The 20,258-nt window shown below is 43.2% G+C and overlaps 1 protein-coding gene across 4 annotated transcripts in view; it reads left to right on the top strand.

Moving 5' to 3' along the window:
* The window catches only part of HEATR5B (HEAT repeat containing 5B), a 100,592-nt gene that overhangs the window by 13,907 nt on the left and 66,427 nt on the right, over positions 1 to 20,258 (top strand). For 2 of the 4 annotated variants that reach the window (XM_053303228.1, XM_053303237.1), the window contains exons 5-15: positions 71 to 220; positions 1,209 to 1,380; positions 1,921 to 2,078; positions 2,411 to 2,660; positions 3,656 to 3,811; positions 4,358 to 4,608; positions 7,404 to 7,515; positions 8,928 to 9,080; positions 9,882 to 9,981; positions 13,796 to 13,905; positions 14,670 to 14,833. In XM_053303228.1, the coding sequence (XP_053159203.1) occupies positions 71 to 220; positions 1,209 to 1,380; positions 1,921 to 2,078; positions 2,411 to 2,660; positions 3,656 to 3,811; positions 4,358 to 4,608; positions 7,404 to 7,515; positions 8,928 to 9,080; positions 9,882 to 9,981; positions 13,796 to 13,905; positions 14,670 to 14,833 (1,776 nt within the window). The remainder of the gene's footprint in view (positions 1 to 70; positions 221 to 1,208; positions 1,381 to 1,920; positions 2,079 to 2,410; positions 2,661 to 3,655; positions 3,812 to 4,357; positions 4,609 to 7,403; positions 7,516 to 8,927; positions 9,081 to 9,881; positions 9,982 to 13,795; positions 13,906 to 14,669; positions 14,834 to 20,258) is intronic. The other 2 variants (XM_053303253.1, XM_053303245.1) reach the window with 2 other exon arrangements.

Raw genomic sequence — 20,258 nt, 5'->3', positions numbered from 1 at the left:
TTTGTGTTCTTTCTTTCTCTGATTATCTGTCTTCCCACCCACCCCCTTTAAATCCCACTGCAATTTGCAGTCACAGGGCCGGAGTGAAATATTAATGAGTTTACAGAAAGTCCTAAGTGGGCTCGGTGGTGCTGCAGCTTCCTCTCACCGTGATATTTATAAGAATGCTCGATCTCTTCTGACAGACAGATCTATGGCTGTGCGATGTGCAGTAGCAAAGGTAGGTTTGTGTGTGTGTGTGTGTGTGTGTGTGTGTGTGTGTGTGTGTGTGCAAATTATGGAGAAACAATTTTTGGTATATTATGCTTCAATAGGTATTTTCAGGCTTTAAACATTGATTTTGGTATTACATCTGGGATAAGCTCTGCTATGCTTGACACAGCAATCATGGCTGCATGTGAGAAAGAATAATTAGTTCACACCTCAATGAAGCACCAGTGCTTGCTGAGATGTGCTGGTGCTGTGGACACAATTGACTAATTTGGCACCAGCACCTGTGCAGAGAGCTGGAGTGAATTTCTACAATCTCCCCTTCCCCCAGAAGCAATCTGTGCCACCCGAAAATATGCCTCTGAGGATTGCACAGCCCTCAAGAGATATATATTTTGGGGTGACACAGAGGACTTCTGGGTGAAGGAGAGGTAATCAAAATTCAGCCCCTCACCCCATGAGCACCAGTGCTGCTTTAGTCTGGAATTCGTCCACATCACTAGTGCATCTCATGAAGTACTAGCACTTTATTAGTCACGATGTCGGCAGTCGTGTAAAGTAGTGTGGGACTCTTTATGCTGGCATCCTATGTCTCTGATACTTGGTATTTGCCTTTTGTATTGGAATTCAAGCTGACACAGTGGGCAGAATGAGTTATTCTTGCTGAAGACGGAATGCTACAGGAGTACTGAAGATGTTTCCTTCTTCCAGGACAGTCCTTTGGGCAGGGAGAGCAGAGCAATCACCCCCAGCTCCGTGCTCTCCCAGGCCCCATGGCCAGGCCCAGTCGCCCAACACTCCCCTTCAGCTCCCCCACTCAGTATCCAGCACACATAGCACTAAAGAATTCCATTGCCTCGCTCCTTCTTTGAGCAAAGAGATAGGTGATTAACCTACCCAGCCCTGCGCAAACTGGTTACTAAATAAGAGGCCCATGTGTGCCCTGATTAAGCAAGATAAGTATTCAAAAAGTGTTGAATAATTTTTCTTTTTTATAGTGCCTGCTGGAACTACAAAATGAAGCTGTGTTTATGTGGACAGCGGAATTAGAAAATGTAGCAACTCTTTGTTTTAAGGCCCTGGAAACCTCAAACTATGGTGTACGAGTTTCAGTATCTAAACTTCTGGGAACAGTTATGGCTACCGCAATTATGCCAAAACAAGCAGCAGGTACTTGAACTGTCCATGTAATTATTGTCCTTTGCTTTATGATTTCACAGCAATAAATGTTTATATTAGTGCAATCTCTTTGTGTAAATATATATCTTAATATATTTTAACGGATCGTCTGTCAGTTAAAAACAAGGTTGGAGGCACCATCCCTGATCAAGTGCTGAGCAGCAGCAGGGTCAGAGGGCTTTTCGTCCTACCTCATTCAACAGCTGAACATAGCTGCTGGGTAGGAGGGAGTCCCTTGACCCAGCTGCTCTAAGCACACAATCATGGACCTTGCTTTTAACGGACATATTATCAGTTACTGGGGGCATACACAGCTCCCGAACTAGGGAAGGAGGCTTCTCCTGCCCTGTTCTTGATTGTGTGAACTGCTATTGGATGTTAATGAAGTCTTCTCATTACTTCAAATGTATTTTGCTTTTGGCAGCTGTACCAAGTATATTTCACCTCTGTTACTGTAACAAGACTGGCCATGGTAATCGCAGATAAGAGTCCCACTAATAACTTTTAAAAGGCTCATATTTTTCTTTGAAGTGATGCGTCAGAATGTGAAGCGGGCGACACTAGAAGAAGTCTTAGAACTCATGGCCACTGGTTTTCTGCGAGGAGGATCTGGATTCTTAAAAAGTGGTGGTGAGATGTTAAAAGTAGGAGGATCTGTCAATCGAGAAGTGAGAGTTGGAGTCACTCAGGTGTGTTTAATCCCACACTCCCCAAACTTTATTTTACCCTTCAATTATTTTCACAGTTTATATGAGCTTGCTTTTATATCTGCCTAGGCAACATGAGCTCAAATAATTATTTCATAACATATGTATATTTAAAGTGTGTTAAATTGATGACTTGAAGCTTTCTAGAAATCAGCAACTTCTAATAGATAAAGATAATCTGGCTTTTAAATTTCATGTGAATTGGATAATTAAAGTACCCTTATTTAAGTTTCCCTCTGTTTTTTAACCCTGTTTTAGAAATGTGAATAAATTCTTCCTTTTTATATATGTAATATATGTATTTGTACTTGCAGGCCTATGTTGTCTTTGTCACAATACTAGGTGGTCAGTGGCTAGAGCGCAATTTTGCTACATTCTTGTCACATGTACTGGATCTGGTTTCTCATCCTCGTGCAACTCAGACTCACGTAGAAGCCGTATACTCCCGAAGATGTGTGTCTTTTATCCTCAGAGCAACTGTAGGCAGTTTATTGGGAGAGAAGGCACAGATAGCTGCTGCCAAAGATATCTGCCAGGCTATTGGTAAACAGATGAAGGTAGTAGGTAAGAGAGTGAACTTGAGTAAATTAGTAATAACATTGTACTTATTTTCAAATTGACTAAATAGATGCAATGAATATACCGGGAAGTTCTATAAAGAATTCTTGTATTCAAGAATACAGATCTTTAAACCACTATTCTGAAAGTTCATTGCTAAACTCTTTTACTATACTAAAGCATATTCCCCATTTAATCCTCAAGCTACCTCAACACTACATTCAGAAAATAAATATAGATTCTATATCTATCAATCTTGGAATCTTGCAGGAAGAATGAATGGCAGATGTAGAAAACACTCTTAATAGGTGGCCTAGAATGCTGACTAGTTTTCAGGAAAGGAAGGAAAGAACCACTGGCCTATATTTATACCCGAAGAAGCTCACTCAGAATCTCTTCAGAGATTCTGATGGGTTGGTTTTCACTTCTTGATCTCATATTACTGTACTAATTAAAAGTGGACTCTCTGTGTTTGATCAACATTGAAGTCTGACTTAATAATCACTTTTCCCTTTTCACCCAAATTTTGGTGGACTCATCAGTTCTCACCTTTGTCTGTTTTGGGAGATTGATGACCTTGTTTTGGTCATTTATTACTTGTCCAAGACTAATGTTTTTCAGATTGGTCAAGCTACTCCTGCTGACCCATCTAAAATACTCCATGGCCTTCTATGTGCTCCTGAGCAGAAGCCGGGGCGGCGGCGGGTGGGGTGGGGGGAATGTGGGCATTCAGCCTTCCACATCCAATTACTTGTACACTGTCTAGAGGTGCACATATCAGGCAGTATAAAACTATGATAATAAATAAATAAACTACTCTCACAAGGCATGAGGACTCAGTCTTCTCAGATATTCCTGCCTGCTGATTCACCACTGGCCCAGTTTGTTTTTGTGGATCAGAACCTTTTCCAGCATACTTTGGCCCCAAACCATACCTGCCTAGCACACTCAGAATGTTTAATTAAGAAATGTTTCTCTTCCCCACACCCACTCTTTGGTAGAAGCAGTTGTGAATGACACTAATATTGAAAATAAATCTGGAGCAGCAGATGTCGCTGCAAGCCAGCACGTGATGGTTTGTGCCCTTCAAGAGCTTGGGAGCCTAGTTCAGAGCCTGAATGCCACTGCATCACCTCTTATACAGGAACCTTCTATAGGTAAGCCATTCAGCTTGAGATCAATTTCCATTTGCTCCTGTATTGTTCCTAGAACTCCTAGAGAATTGCTGCTAGAACTCCTAGAGAATTGTAGCAACTAAAGAGGAGAAATATATACATATTCGTAGTAGTAAAATCCTACAGACTTTATAAGGGTGCAATCCAGAAAAGTGTAGGCCATTTAAGTCCCACTAACTTCAGTGGAAGAAGCAATTCTGGATTTCTTTAATACGTATATACACCCAAAATGATTAGACCACCTAATAAGGAATATAGACTATTTGTGTATACTGTCATGAAGCAGTTATAAATTTTCATTAAATGATCAACAAAGTTCTATCTGTGAACTTACATTTGGGATCTGGAGAAGCTAGTTTTGTTCCTTTATTCAAGGGAAAAGTAAAAACAGAACTTAAAAAATAAACTTATTAAGTAGGATAAATTATGTAGAATTCATGAGATTGGGTGGTATATTCCATTGCCACCTTTTCCCCATGCTGTGGTGACTATTTCTTAGGATTCTACTGTTTTCTGTGTTGCTTTCAGGGCTGCTAGAGACTGTTACTTCAGTTCTTCTTCATCCAAGTATGGCTGCCCGCCTTGCTGCAGCATGGTGCTTGCGCTGTGTAGCTGTGGCCTTACCTTTCCAGTTGACTCCTTTCTTGGATAGATGTGCAGAAAGGCTCAATAATCTGAAGACCTCGCCAGAAGCTGTTAGTGGTTATAGTTTTGCAATGGCTGCTTTGCTAGGTGGAGTACATCAATGCCCTCTAGGTATCCCTCATGCAAAAGGAAAGGTGAGATTGTGAGCACTTAATCTTCATTTGTGTGGGGAGAGGGAGGAGGGTGAAACACAGCTGCCATAAACAGTGTTCCCTCTAATCTTTATAATCAATGAGAGGAAAGAGTTTTGTTCTGGGTGGCAGCATCAAGGCAGTGTGCGCACATAACACTCACACTCTCTCACACTCACACTCTCTCTCTCTCACTCACACACACTAGTTAATAGCTATTGGCAAGCAAAAAAATTCACCCCCACTGAACCTTTAGTTCACTTCTCCTCTGGAATGGAGGGTGTGCGTTCACATATCAGCTAGATTTACTCCAAAGTCCCTGCGAGCTAACGGGGAGCACTCCAGACATGATTCATGGTTTTCATTGCACCTTATAGCGTAGTCCAATTTATGTCTGGGTTAAAAAAATCCACTTTTGCTGTCAGTTTTTTTGGGCAAACTCACAGTAAATCTGTGGTAAAGCCTGGAACATAGGAACATAGGAAACTGCCATATATTGAGTCAGACCATTGGTCTATCTAGCTCAATATTGTCTTCACAGACTGGAAGCGGCTTGTCCAAGGTTGCAGGCAGGAATCTCTCTCAGCCCTATCTTGGAGAAGCCAGGGAGGGAACTTGAAACCTTCTGCTCTTCCCAGAGCGGCTTCATCCCCTGAGGGGAATATCTTGCAGTGCTCACCCATCAAGTCTCCCATTCATATGCAACCAGGGTGGACCCTGCTTAGCTGTGGGGACAAGTCATGCTTGCTACCACAAGGCCAGCTCTCCTCCCTGCTGTCTGGAAATGCTCCAGTTCATTCTGCGATTGTCAAACATCTCCCTCCTCCACTGCCCTTCCCTTGTATGTCTTGCCTTTTTTAGTTTGCAAGCCTGAGAATAGAAGTGGACCCTACCCAGGGCAAAACAAATGAGTGTTTCATTTCTTAGCTTTCAATTAACACAATGTTTGCAATGCAAACGTATCACTGAGGGATGGGCAAATCCCACTGTTTCCATTCTAGAAGCAATTTGGATTTACAGTACTGGGTTCTTCTTCTAGAGCTCTACTAGCTTCTGGCTTGCTATTCTGCATCTGCAAACACATTCTGAAGAGGTGAGCAATGCAGTAAAGGAACACCAAGATCACTATCTGCCTCCCTTGGCCCATATGTTTGAAATGGCAACCTACGCTTCCCAGTATAAGTGCTTCAGGTTTTCAGAATTTTCCAAAGAAACGAAACAAACTATGACATCCTTGACACAGAGAAGGATATTCTTTTTTGTTTGCACCTAGTGATCTTGGAGGAAGAGTTATGTTTGCAATGAGATCCTTGATCCATCATTTAACTAAATCCCTGGTTGTGCTTGGTCTTATCCAGACTGTGTCTTCCTCTGCTTCCAGTTGGATGCTTTAGTATCAGTCAAGAATCCAGCAAGCAGTCTAGGGGAAGGCATGCCTTCTGAGGGAAAGAGCCTGGACTATTTAATCAACTCCAGAAGTAAATTAATTCAGAAGGCAAAACCCCTTGTAATTCCATGCATGCAAAAAAATTTCATGCCCCCCTTGCCTGCGGGGGGGGGGGAGCTGAGGCCACCTCCCGTCCTCCCCCCCCCACCTACCCCCAGCTCCAGTCTCTCTCTGGGCTCTGTCTGGGCTGCTGCCGGGGGGGGGGCTGCTGTGATGGAGTCGCCACCACCTCCCATCCTCCTCCCTCCCATTCTCCTCTGCCTCCCGTCGTCCTCTGGCTGCGAGATCTGCAGCCGGAACTGGAGGAGGAGGCCTGGCCGGGGTGGGGGGAGGAGGAGGAGGCATGGCAGTGACCTGGCCGGGGGTGGGGAGCGCAACAATGATTCCCAACTGGGGAAGGGGGGAAATGGGATGCCAGGCAGTTGGCCAGCAGTGGAGGGCACAGCAGAGACTGCACACGTGCCAGAACCTGCTGCACAGGGGCTTGGAAGTTGGTGCTCGTGCACACAGGCACACTCCTTATAGGGAACAGTGGTCATAAAGTAATATTAGCGGTTTGAGCATTGATAAAGGCTGTGCTTCAAAGAAGCTATAAAGGCAAGAATTGCCCGTGCTGCTATAACTTCTGATGTATTTGCTATAGCGTGCACACACCCTTTTAAATTTATTTATTTTTCACATTTGTAGACCATCCCAAACTTCCGACTCCGGGCAGTTTACAACAACATAATATGGATTCAAAATGAAGACCTTAAAACAATTTAAAAGCAAGCTATTTTTAAACTTTTCCGACTGTCACTTGAATGTTTATGCAGCTTCTTTGGGTTACAGCCAAAACCTTATTCTTCTTCTTTAAATAGTAATGTAGTGTTTGCTGCATTTCTGAGTGACTGTATACAATACAAATAATTGGCAGTGCAAATATTTTATGGCTATGATTTTCTTTTATCATTTCAAAATTGTTTTATTGTGTTGACAGGTGTAAAGCAAGTAAGTAGTCTGTGCTAGCATAGTTAGATAATGTACTCACAAATCCCAAGTTGATTTAGTCAATAAATTATCAAGGCATTTTTTAGAGTATTATCTGCCTTAGTGTTTTATGGCAAGGTATATCACTGTAGAAAACAAATCATATATTTTTCTTATCTGAAAAGGCTTTTAGTTAGTGTCCCTTAGTGTCCCAGAGATATGGAGGAGAAAAATGGAAGTTTACTTTTGAATGAGTTGATACATATCCTAGCAATTAAAGTTTGACATGTCAGCTATTCTTGCATTTTGTGTTAAATCAGTTTAACATTTTGTTCTAGTTCATACACAAACTAGATTCATTCATATGTCTTCCCTTCTTTAGATGGTCGTTAGTATTGCTGAGGATCTCTTACGAACCGCTGCACAAAACAGCAGACTGTCCTTACAGAGAACCCAGGCTGGGTGGCTTTTGCTTGGTGCTCTAATGACTTTAGGTGTGTAAAGTGGCTGCTTTTATTACTGGGTTGTAATACAGACCTTTTATTCTTGATAAGCTTATCTGATTTGCCCTTGGCAGTAGAACTCCTTAATGTGGTTAAATATCCACTACAGATTAGTACAAATCAAATCAGAACCTCATATTTGTCTCCAAGAGAACTTTTCAGCCAGCACTTAAACACTGAACTGTGTCTCCCAGAAAATTAATCTGTCTAAATGTGTTGAACTCTTTTGAAGGGGGAGGCGGGATTACAATGTGACCATAATTTCCTCCTTCTCCTCAATTTCCTGGCTTTTTAAAATATCCAGAAGTAGCAGATGTTTAGAAAAAGACAGAATTTCCTCCTTGTATCTCCTGTCCTTTGATTTGTGTAGGTTGTAAGCATTATAATGGAAGTTGTGCTTTAAGTCTAAAAAACCACTTATGTACATCTAGTGGGACTCCTGCTTTTTAAAAAAATTCAAGCAGCTGCTACAGATGCCACAATACCGGAATCTTTCATGCTCTCTCCCTGCCCCTAAATCCAGATAAATACAGTTCTGTTATGTATGCATCCTTATTCTATACAATGCATGTGGATTGGTAGATCATATCACTTGTTCTAAGCATGAAGAGAAGCCCTGAAAACAATTAGTTGTAAAGAATATTTCTTTAAATTAGCTTTAATTGATTCAGATCTTCCTGGTGTTGAACACTGATAAATAGGTCTTCATTAAAAAAATAGTCCTATTTTAGCAGCATATCAAATGGGAAAATACAGTTTATTGCATTAATATTATTTACTATTCTTGCAGAGAAATGTGCAAAAAGTAATTATAAATGTAAAACATTTATTGGCTCCCTTTCTGTTAAAACTTACTTTATTTACCTGAATCCAAGACTAGATTTTTCCAAGATTTTTGATATTATTAATCGGGAGGTCATCTTAAATTCAGAATCCTGTTTCTTTTGAGTAAATAAGAGCCCCTGGTGGCGCAGTGGTAAAACTGCCGCCCTGTAACCAGAAGGTTACAAGTTTGATCCTGACCAGGGGCTCAAGGTTGACTCAGCCTTCCATCCTTCCGAGGTCGGTAAAATGAGTACCCAGAATGTTGGGGGCAATATGCTAGATCATTGTAAACCACTTAGAGAGCTCCGGCTATAGAGTGGTATATAAATGTAAGTGCTATTGCTATTGCTAGTGCTATAAATGCAGGTATAACCTGTAAGTAACCTCTGCTTTAAGAGGTCATCTTAAATTCAGACTCATCTTCAATTCAGGTTAATACAGTATTCAAAATTGAATAAAAAATAATCAGTTTTTTTAAAGGGTCTGTGCAAAACTAGAACTGCATTTTTATTTTTATTTAGTGTTGAATTGAGTTTGTTGATTTGTTAAAACCCATTGGAACTTGTCTCCTTGGTCAGGTCCATCAGTTGTTCGTTACCATCTTCCTAAAATGTTGCTTCTATGGCGAAATGTGTTCCCCCGCTCTCTGAAAGAGTTGGAAGCAGAAAAAGCTCGTGGAGATTCCTTTACATGGCAAGTAACTCTGGAAGGACGTGCAGGAGCTCTCTGTGGTAAGACGACATCACTTGAAGGTTCCAATACTGTTTCAGTTCAGTTACTTTCAACACCACAACTAGAACGTATAGATTAGAATTTGGCTTGTTTGGAAGATTGAGAAATGAAAAATAAGTGGTGCCAGTGACCCATAAGGATGTGGATCCTGGCTGGGTAGATAGTGAAAACTCATGATACAGTAGTAGGTATTGATCACTGAGCTGAAAAGACAGAGATGCTGAAATATCCACACTGAGATTGGGCAGAAAATGTTTTTGGAACCCTTTTTAGAAAATGCACAGCCCTGTCTGATGTGTGTTTTATTCAGAAGTAAATCCATGGGATTTATACCCAGGAAGTGTGATAGTCTAAGAGTACTTTTCTTTAGGTCCCAGAGTTCAACTGAACACCACATAGTGTAGTAAAACTGTTTCAATCCAGTCAGATATACTGGTGATGTAGGATTTTTTTCTTGCCTTATTGTTTTCTATAGTGTATGTTCTTTTGAATATATATCTACATTTGATTTTACTGTACTTTCCTTCTCTCTTTTGAACAACTTATCTCTAAGCATGAGGCCCTCTCCTTCCTCTGAGGGTAGTATGTACAAAATTATGTCCTTTTGATCTCTACAGTGCTCTTGTTTTTGAATCTTAAGAAATTCTTCACTTTTTAATTTGCTTGCTAATTTGATAGCTGAATCACTTTTGGTATGGAAAGTAATAGCTTTTCCAGTATTTGAATTGCATTACTTGCTGATAGTTGAAACTTGCACACTTACACAGCTGAAGTTTGACTCAGATATTTTTCTTTATTAGCTATGAGGAGTTTTGTTGCTCACTGTCCTGAGCTCCTAACAGAAGATGTCATTCGAAAATTGATGACTCCAATAGAATGTGCTATGACAATGATGTCTCAGTAAGTGTGCTTTTCTGTGTACTACAGTGGTTCCTCCTTTCCAAATTATATGTCCTCAATATAGCCAGAGAGGTCCTTATTTTAAGAGGTTTTCCAAGTAGCTGGAGAGGTTCTTAATCTGGATCGTGATCTGTTGGCATTCATAAGGATTGGGTTCTTCAACTGTGCAGAGACCTCATGGATGGATTAGCAAGCTTCTCATTGTGCCCACTCTGCCCTGCACATGCTCTTTGTTTCCATTGATAGCAGTTGGAGGCACCATTTCCTCAATTCCTTTCTGACTACCAAAGCGTCAACACCTCATTACTGGCTCCTCGGTATCAGAACTGTTCTACAGAAAGAAGTTTGTTTATATTTCCTAACTGAACTTAGGGAGGAGAGCTGGTCTTGTGGTAGCAAGCATGACTTGTCCCCTTAGCTAAGCAGGGTCCAGCCTGGTTGCATATGAATGGGAGACTAAAAGTGTGAGCACTGTAAGAAATTCCCCTCAGGGGATGGAGCAGCTTTGGGAAGAGCAGAAAGTTTCAAGTTCCCTCCCTGGTTTCTCCGAGATAGGACTGAGAGAGATTCCTGCCTTTAACCTTGGAGAAGTCACTGCCAGTCTGTGTAGGCAATACTGAACTAGATAGACCAATGGTCTGACTCAGTATATGGCAGCTTCCTAACTCAGACTATCTTTGACCATTCTTTTGCTTAACGGACTTGAAATTAGTAAAATCAGGCTTTGTTCTTCTTTAAACTACTTCATAGAAGCCTCAGGGCTCCTCATTTACTTATCCCAATATGGAGGTTAAGAAGACTTTTAAATGTTGTGTGCAGTGTAATGCCAAACTGCCCTCTATCATGACTCTTGCTTAATGTGCCTGGGAGAGCAACATAATCCAGCAGCTTGCAAGATCTGCTGCTCTTTTTCTAAGCAAACACTTAAAAATCAGGCTCTTTGTCTAAGGCGGCACTATATGACAAGGCACTCTGTCCACCAATGCCAAGACCAAGTTATGCCTTGACATTGAGCACAGTGTTGAGCACGATGTTGGGCTTGACATCGTAGGATCAGTCCGGATCTGAGCACGTGTAGTCTAAAACCTCAACTTCATCGATAGACACTGTGTTTAAGCATCCTAAAGAGATTCTTAAAGAGAATGGCATCGCCATAGGGAGAAGAAAAGGAAGCACTCTTTGGAGGAAGAGCATGCTTCCCCGCCACATAAGAAGCATGAAAGTAAATCTAAGATGAAGGATGGCACACCTTCTCCTATGGGTTTACAGGATTCTTGCCAATCCTCACCAATGATTGACAACTCAACACCGAGGGCTATAAAGTCAAGAGTTACTGTCGAGCCTTCATTGATGTTGAGGGCATCAATGCCAAAAACACTTGTCTGCACTGTGTCAACATTGACGTTGACATATGTGCCTCAAACTCAGTTGGCTATGGTGCTACCACATCAAGTGCTCCAACTTTCTCCGGCTCAGATGCCTGTTCAGACTCCCTCAACACAGAAGGAAGGAACGCCTCATCAACGACAACCACCACCAACTCAAGTTGCTGAGATTTGGGATTTTGAGACAGATGAGCAACTGTTTGGAGAGGAGGCAACTCTTGATCAGAATACAGCCAACACGCTGGACTCAACAACTAGCACCTCATCTGGATTGACTTTTCATGGCTTCCTTAGTAGTGGGCTCAACATTGGCCCTGATATTGAAGAAGCTCCAGTGTCCATACCAAAAACACCATCAATGTTGCCTGTGTGCTTTACTTCAGAACAGTCTTTGGTTTCTAGGCCAGTTCAGACTTCGACTCCGCCAGTGGCACCAGCCCCGTCTACTTCTTTTGCCCCACTTACATGGAGATCACCAGTTCAATATGTGAGCGCACAAGGCTTGATAAACCAGCGGGAGATCATCCACACTTGTGGCTTCAGAAACTTAATCTCCTCTATATCACAGTCTGGGCTAGTATCCACACAGCCGAATGCAGCTGATTTGCCTATGAAACATCCAGTGCCTCCAGTAGCACCTAGTGCATCATTGGCTCTGCCATTACAGCCTCCATCACCAGTGTCTTTACCTATACAGCCTCCGGTTCTAAGAGTAAAGCCATGAAAGTAGGAAATTCCAGTGGAACTGGAACTCTTTAGTGATTGCCTGTGCGTCCTCATCAAAATCAGGACGATGGCACACAATACCTTCTAGTAAAGAGGGAAGGAAGATGGACTTAGGGGTCGAAAGATATATTCCACTTCCAGTTTGGCTATAAGGATTGCAAACTATGCAGCCTTCATGGCCAAATATAACCATCATCTGTGGGATACTCTGCTACAGGATTCCACATTCTTGACACCTGAGGAATTAAAGACTGATATAATGACTACATTATATAGTGTCTACACAAAATCCACAGCCATCACTAGACAGCAGTTGAATACATTAAGGCATCTGGCAGAAACAGAATTGTGAGCAATGGCGACTACAGTGTCTGTTCAACAACATGCCTGGCTGAAGTTCACCAATCTCCACCAGGATATGAAAGAACATATTGAAGGTCTTCCATTTGATAGTAAGGGCCTGTTCAGTGAGAACGCTGACACCCACCATGGAGTCATTAGAAAAATAAAAATACACAGCAAAAACGTTCATCTTGGCTGCCACTACTTCTTCCTCTCTGATGTTTACCGGCCCTATGGGCACCAACACACTGCTTATAAACAGCAAGATAGGTGAGATTATAGATGCCTGTATAAACCTTTCCAGAAGAATAAAGAATTGGGTCAAAGGGTCAGGGTAACAAGCTATCTAAGGACCCCACCAAATAGTCTCTTTGATCCATTTCATCGTCCACTGCATCCACAACAACAACCTGCCAAAACTCACTCCACCTGCTTTGTAGTTGCTAATACCATCAAACTGGCAAGCCATGCCCCTGCATGGCAACACATAACATCAGACCAGTGGGTTCTAAGGATTATCATGACTATGGAGGCATCCCTTGCAGGTTGGAAAGTATATTGTGCAAAACATCAGGTGCGAGGTGTATGGACTCAACATCAGAGTTGCCTGCACATGAATTTTGTAGAGCTCCTAGCAGTGTTCATGGCTTCAAAATCATTCAAGCCTCTACTGCATGGCAACATAGTACAGTTTCAACTTGACAACACCACGGCGACAGTGTATCTCAACAAGTGGGGGGAACAGTGTTGCGCTCTCTCTGTGCTCCAATACATATCGGGAGTGGACAATGTGCTGGCTGGCCATCTCAGCCACACGGTCCAACAATACCATCATAATGAGTGGGAACTCAACCACATTTATTTGCAGCAGATATTCAGAATGTGGGAGGTTCCAAGTGTGGGCATGTTTGCCACTGCAAACAAGAGGAAATGCTCTGTTCATAGGCAGGTTTAGGACAGGGATCTTTGCGGGATACTTTTCAGCATCATTGGAAAATGTGAGTTTATGATGGTAATTAAGATAAGTCTATGCATCTTGTGACCTATGCAGCCCAGTGCAGTCCAACAGCTGTTTTATGGTGATCCACCAAAACACCTCTTGGAACTACAGAAAATTGGAATTATCAAGGACTGGACAGACTACTGTGTATCGCTGGTGGGCTGCATTTTACTTTGTGGGTAACAAGTTGTGGAGGCCTAATTTTAAGATTTTAGGATACAGCGCACTACAGAACTTATTTTTACAGTTAAAGCCAAATTGAGTAATCGTATTTTTAATTATTGTATTCCAGCATATACAATGTCATTACATTTCCCTAGTTTTTGTGATATTTACTCTTCTTTCCTTTTTGACACTATAGCATCCCTTCTGTAATTAAGGCTCATGGAGCTCATCTGAAGGCTAGTGCAGCAATGGTCCGACTGAGGCTTTATGACATTTTGGCTTTGTTGCCACCAAAAACCTATGAAGGTAAGTTACTCTCAGTTGTTGGCTATCATTCTTAGTGCTTTGCTTTATGTCCTTTGTTTTGTTCTTAACGATTGGTTCTATATGTGAAATGGAGCATATAACCTTTTTTTTGTTACTTAATTTTACTACTACTTTAAAAATAATTAGCAGCATGTCTAGGAATAGTCATTTTATGTTTCTAAAGGGCAGTTAAACTGCTGATCGTTGCGGGTGATGAGGTGTGGCAATACTGCCCCATAACGAAATGTACTGCTGTGGCATGTTAATTTTACAAAAACAATACAAATGCAGTACTTTTAACAAGTTAATTTTATTAGTGTACAGTAAGTTGTCCTATTGATGTATTACACAGTGTCAATATAGACAGTAAATTATCTTTTGAGCAGAAAATGCAGTGAAGCTCTACAGTACAATTCTCTCTTCCATTCCTTTTTCTTGCTATATGCCTTCACTAAGAGTAGCTCTGCCAAGCCATATGTTGCCTTTGGTCAGGTCTGCATATTCAGTTTTTTGAGGACCAGATCTACTGTTTCAGGGCATCCAATTGCACAAGCCATGTGGAACTGTTTTTTCAGTTCTGTAGGTAGATGAATGTGGGGTTACCGTGGGCTATGCTGCCCCAATAATAATACTGGTGCTGGCTTTCCTCTGCCATGTGATCTCTGTTTTTGAGCTGCTTTTGTTTAATATATTTGTTGAGTAATATGCTGTATAAGAGCAATGTTTTGCTATTTTTTTTCTTCCTTTCTATGTTTTTGCTCTAGGATCATTTAATGCACTTCTTCGGGAGCTGGTAGCAGAATTTACTTTGACAGACAATTCTGCTAATACTACGACATCACTCCTTAGATCACTTTGCCATTATGACGACAGTGTTCTTCTTGGCTCTTGGTTACAGGAAACAGATCATAAATCAATTGAGGATCAGGTATCAACACTTTTAAGAACTCTCAAGACTCTAAGAATGATGGATCTGGATCGTGATCCATTGCACTCATAAGAGTGGCTTCTGCATCTGTGCGGGACCATTCGGGCAGAATTTACTAGCTCCTCAAAGTGCTTAGCCCCACCCCTTGCCCATGGTGCACTTTGTTAATTTGAGTGGGCTAACATTTCTCTCCTCAGTTCCTTTCTGACCGCCATTGTGTTGGCACCTCAGACAGTGAGCTCCTTGGATTGGAACAGTTTCTGTGGAAACAAAGAGAAATTCGCTCAGTTTTCACTGACTTGGACTGAACCAGACTACTCTCTCTCTTGATGTTTTAAATTTTATTCTAAACAGACGGATGGTTTTCTTGGTAGCGACTTTGGATTGTTGGATGGCTAAACTCGGCTTGGACTTGGAATGGACTCTCTGCTACGCTATTTGAGTATTCTGGTTATATCATTTAGCAATAGCAATAGCACTTACATTTATATACCGCTCTACAGCTGGAAGCTCTCTAAGCGGTTTACAATGATTTAGCATATTGCCCTCCAACATTCTGGGTACTTGCCTGCTATGAATACCCCCAACATTCTGGGTATTTGCCTGCTATGAATAAGAAAAAGACCTTTAAACCTTGTCTCCGCTGCAGTACCAAACTCCCCTCAGCAGACTACCATGAACTTTGCCTACTTTGTTTGGGAGAGGAACATAACACCTCTACTTGTAAGATTTGTCTTACTTTCTCTCACCAAACCAGGAAAAATAGAGCCCTACATTTTGCAGGCCGCCCTTTATGATGATGTGTTGCACCCTGGCATGCCGATGCTTGAGTCTCTGGTTGACGCCCCCATTCCTTCGACCTCAAGTACAGTACTGAGGACACCATTGGGCTCAGTGTTGGGAATTGCCGCTGTGCAGTGCAAAACCTTGACATGAACTGCCTCGGCGTCTAGACATGTTTAAGGTGCCTAAGCCGCCCTCTGACTCAACCCACTACAAGCGGCACAAGTCTCAACATTGGGGGTCCGATGCTGAAGTGACTCCCCCTCCTAGGAAACATCAGGAGAAGAGTGCCAGGACTGGGCATGAGGAGACTCCTGCCACTTCGTGGGCTACGCCTTCTCCGACTCTCCAGTCAGTGTTGGTGACTCCTCAGTCTTGTCCTATGATTCTGGAAGTTGTGGAGCTTGACTCTTCCGTGCCCACAACTTGGCACCCTACTTTGATGGCGACACCAAAATACTGGTAATGGCCATGGTATTGACTGCTCAACACCGTGAGTGCTCTCTTTTACCCGCTACGATGCCAGTGCAATCTGTCTCCAGCCACTCTTCGTACGCAGCAAACTCTTTGTCCTTCGTCTTCCCCTGTCTTTTTCAACATCGACGCCAAGGAGGACGATTTGCAAGCCAGCTTGGTACCTGGTGATGCCCACTGTCTCTTGAATATGCTGGATTCAACTAAAAGCACTCCATCGGCATCAACCTTTTATGAATTCCTAAGCCATGGTCTTGACGCCAAGGAGGAAGGAGGAGTGTTCTCGTTACCGAAAACTCCAGGAACTTCACCTTCTCGGGCCCGTCTCTCCACTCATTCCACACCTTTGGCTTTCCAGCCTTTCCAATCAATGCAAACCTCCAGCCCACATCCATGGAAAGCCCCAAGGGACTATGTTGCCACTCAGGGCTTGGTGTGCGGAGGAGGTTGGGGAGATGCTTTGGAGGCACAGCTGCGCCCCCCTGGACTTCCATTGGATTACCAAGAGTATAGATTCTGAAAGTCCCATCACCACCAATTATCGGCTTCACTGGTACCTATAGCCACCCAAGTGACGCTGCTACTGGAATTAGTGAAACTGGCTGCAACTGTGGTCTCGATGTCAACCCAGGTCACTCCATTGCCTACGCCGGCCACTGATGGGATCTCGATGTCGCCCCAGGTTATGCCACTGATAATAGACAACGCTTTGATTCCTAAGCACCCAATTCAGTTTACTTGCATGTCCACACAGACTGTGGAGATACCTAAGCCTCGTTCTCATGAGTCAGCCCACCCAGACAGTGGTCCTTGACACCACTTTGTCTACTACTCAAATGGTCCCTAAGAACAAAGGTTCTGCTCCTTCTGGGCCATGCACCGTAATCTTAATAGATGACTATGATTCTGATTTGTCTTCTATTAGCACAGGTTCCTCTGAACACCCTGACGACCCTCCGCTCAAGATAGTGCCAAGTGACAACATGTCTCCTAATGAGATGGCATCCGTGCTTGGATTGGAGTTAAAGAAGCATACGCAAGGTGTGGATGGTCCTGTCTATAAGTTCTTTAATTCGGTGACTACCACCCAACCAGTGCACCTCTCTATGCTGCCTGTGATCGCCAAGTCTGCTAAATCAGTGTGGACTTAGTGTGCACCTCCCAAATCTGTTGTTGTGGATTGCGCCTTGTCTTCTAAAACTGGCAGGAGACATACCACTCCAGGGGACAAAGAGGGACGAAAGTTGGATGTCCTGGGTGAAAAGGTGTACTTTACCTCCTGCCTGGCAGTGAAGATTGTGAATTACACTGCCTGTTTCACTAAATATGCTCACTCCCTCTGGGATGAGCTTTTCCAAGAACAGGTTGACCATCTCCGGAGGAATTTCTGGCCAAAGTTACCCTCATAACTAGGCAGGAATTGAATAATGCCAAGCACCTGTTGGAAACCAAATCTTGGACTTTGGTGACTGCTGTTCCTTTATGGAGGCATGCTTGGCTTCGCTCCACCGCACTTCAACCGGATATGAAAAATCATGTGTAGAACTTACCCTTAGATGTGAAGGGTCTCTTCTGTGAAACCACAGACTCCACCATGGAGTCCATCAAAAAATAGAAGTTCACAGCTAAAACTTTTTCGGCTCCTTCCCAGACCGTAAACTTTAAATACTGCCAGTAGAAGATAGTACTCCTACAAGCAGATGGACAGGAGGGACTTTCGTAAGCAGTATCTACGCTTCAATAGGAAGCACTTTAACCAGAAGTCCAGAGCCTCACAGGGCACCTGCCTGAAGACTACTGACTTGGGGAAGCAACATCTTTGATCACGAGGTCAATCCACTGAATCCCCTTGTCCAGGAGTCCCCACCATCGACTTCTCTAGAACCTTCCATTTTAGCCGCCCCCAACATGAGGCTGGCAAGTCATGCCTTTGCATGGCGCAACATAATATCAGACCGGTGGGGCACCAGATCTATCAGTCCTCCCATTTGGTCTAGTAACAATGCCCAGTGTGTTTTCAAAGTGCATGGCCATGATCATAGCACACCTCCGGCTGCGGGTTAGCAATTTTTCCTTACATCGATGACTGGCTCCTGGCAAGAAGAATAAAAGATCAGTTAATTTTGCAGGCCTCAACAGTCCTGAGCTTGCTCCAGGACCTGTGCATCCAGGTCAATTGGCCAAAGTCCAAACTCCAGCCAGTGAGCACATAGATTGCATAGGGGCCATTCTTGATACTGAGGCACAGTGGGCATTTCTGCCTGAGGAACGCTTCTTGCGCATCAAGACCCTGATAACCACTTTGATGGCGCAACCAAGACAGAAAGCTCATGAGATACAAAAGCTGCTGAGCCTCATGGTGTCATGCAACTCCACTGTGCACTATGTCAAACTTCGACTCAGACATCTACAGCTCTGGTTTCTGTCAGTTTTCCAGACGAATATGGACAGTGCTCAAATGCTGCTGACAGTTCCTTACCTGATCTTGGTTTCACTCCAATGATGGACAAAGGAAGTCACTCTGCTGTCAAGAGTCCCCTTCCAAGTGCTTCAACTGTCTGCTTGGGTCATGACGGTTGCTTTCCTGCGAGGCTGGGGAGCCCACTGCGGGGATCTTTGAGCATAGGGTCTGTGGTCTCCGAACCAGCACCAGATGCATATCAATTTTTTAGAACTGCTGGCAGTATTCCAGGCACTCAAGTCCTTCCAACCATCTCTGATGGTCAAGGTGGTCCAAATCAGCCTGGACAATGTTAGAGCAATCGCTTATTTAAACTGCCAGGGAGGGACAGTCTCCTGCTCCCTTTGCATGCTAAGCCTGCAAATTTGGAATGGGACCATAGCACAGCAGATAACCCTTACTGTGATCTACATCAAAGGTGGATCACCTTAGTGGATCATCTCAGCAGATCACAACTTTTTCTACAGCAACATGGATGGGAGATCAATCAGCAATACTTCCAGCTGCTATTCAGGACCTGGGGGACCCCAGAAATCAACTTGTTTGCAATGTCTATGAACAAGAAGTGCCCCCAATATGCTTGAGGGCCGACATCGGCCGTAACTCCAGAGGGGATGCCTTCCAATTCAACTAGGGCTGAAAGTTGCTATACATATTTCCTCCTTACCCTCTGTTGAACAAAGTTCTGGCGAAAACCCTGCAAGAGTCTGCAGATTATATATTGATTGCTCCATGGTAGCCCCGGCAGCCATGGTTTCAACAGGCACTCAGACTGCCGAACGGTTGCTACAGGCGTCTGCCTCAGTGCAAGGATCTCCTGGTACAGGAGGGCAGAAGGCTCCGCCATCCTGGCCTGAAAACCTTGACGACTGCCTGGAGGATAGGCTTTTGAATGATATTCTCCTCAACGACAGGAAGAAATCTCCTTGAGTCAACTACAAGAGCAAGTGGGAGCAATTTAGGCTGCATGCTTAGAGGCACAGCTTTCTGCCTCATTCTGCTACTTCTTGCCAAGTCTAGCTATACCTCATGAACCTGAAACAACAGAAGTTGGCCAGCGTTTCCATTAAGGTTCATCTTGCCACTATTTCTGCTCGTCATTCCGGATGAGAACAACAATTTTCTCATATCCAGGCTCCAAAAGATTCCTAAAAGGTCTGAACAACCTCTACCTGCCTATCCAACAACCTACTGAACAATGGAGCCTGTCCTGTCTGCTCTAACAGAGCCCCCTTTTGAACCCATGGCAACTACCCTTCCTAAACTTGTGGCACTGAAGACAGCCTTTCTGTTAGCCTTAACATCAGCTCAGCAGATCAGCGAACTAAATGCCCTTCGTATTGATGTCTCCTACACTAAATTCCATGAGGATAAGGTAGTGCTTCACCTGGACCCTGAGTTTAGGCCTAAAGTGATTACAGACGTTCATATTAACAGTGGCATTGTCTTACCTACCTTCTTCAGGAATTCCATGACAGTGCTTGAGGGTTCACTGCATTCCTTGGACATAAGGCATACACTCCTCTTCTACTTGTAGTTGACCAAACCTTATAGGAAAATAAAATGCCTTTTTGTCAGCTACAAGGGCAAGGTGAAAGGTTTCCAAATTTCTAGACAGACACTATCCCACTAGATTGTGGAATCTATTTTCCTGGCATAAAAGCACCAGAAAGTAGAGCCCCCAAGGATCATATGGGCTCATTCTAC

This window comes from Hemicordylus capensis, chromosome 1, assembly GCF_027244095.1.
Source record: "Hemicordylus capensis ecotype Gifberg chromosome 1, rHemCap1.1.pri, whole genome shotgun sequence".
Lineage (NCBI taxonomy): Eukaryota > Metazoa > Chordata > Lepidosauria > Squamata > Cordylidae > Hemicordylus > Hemicordylus capensis.
This window is presented reverse-complemented; position numbering and strand designations above follow the sequence as displayed.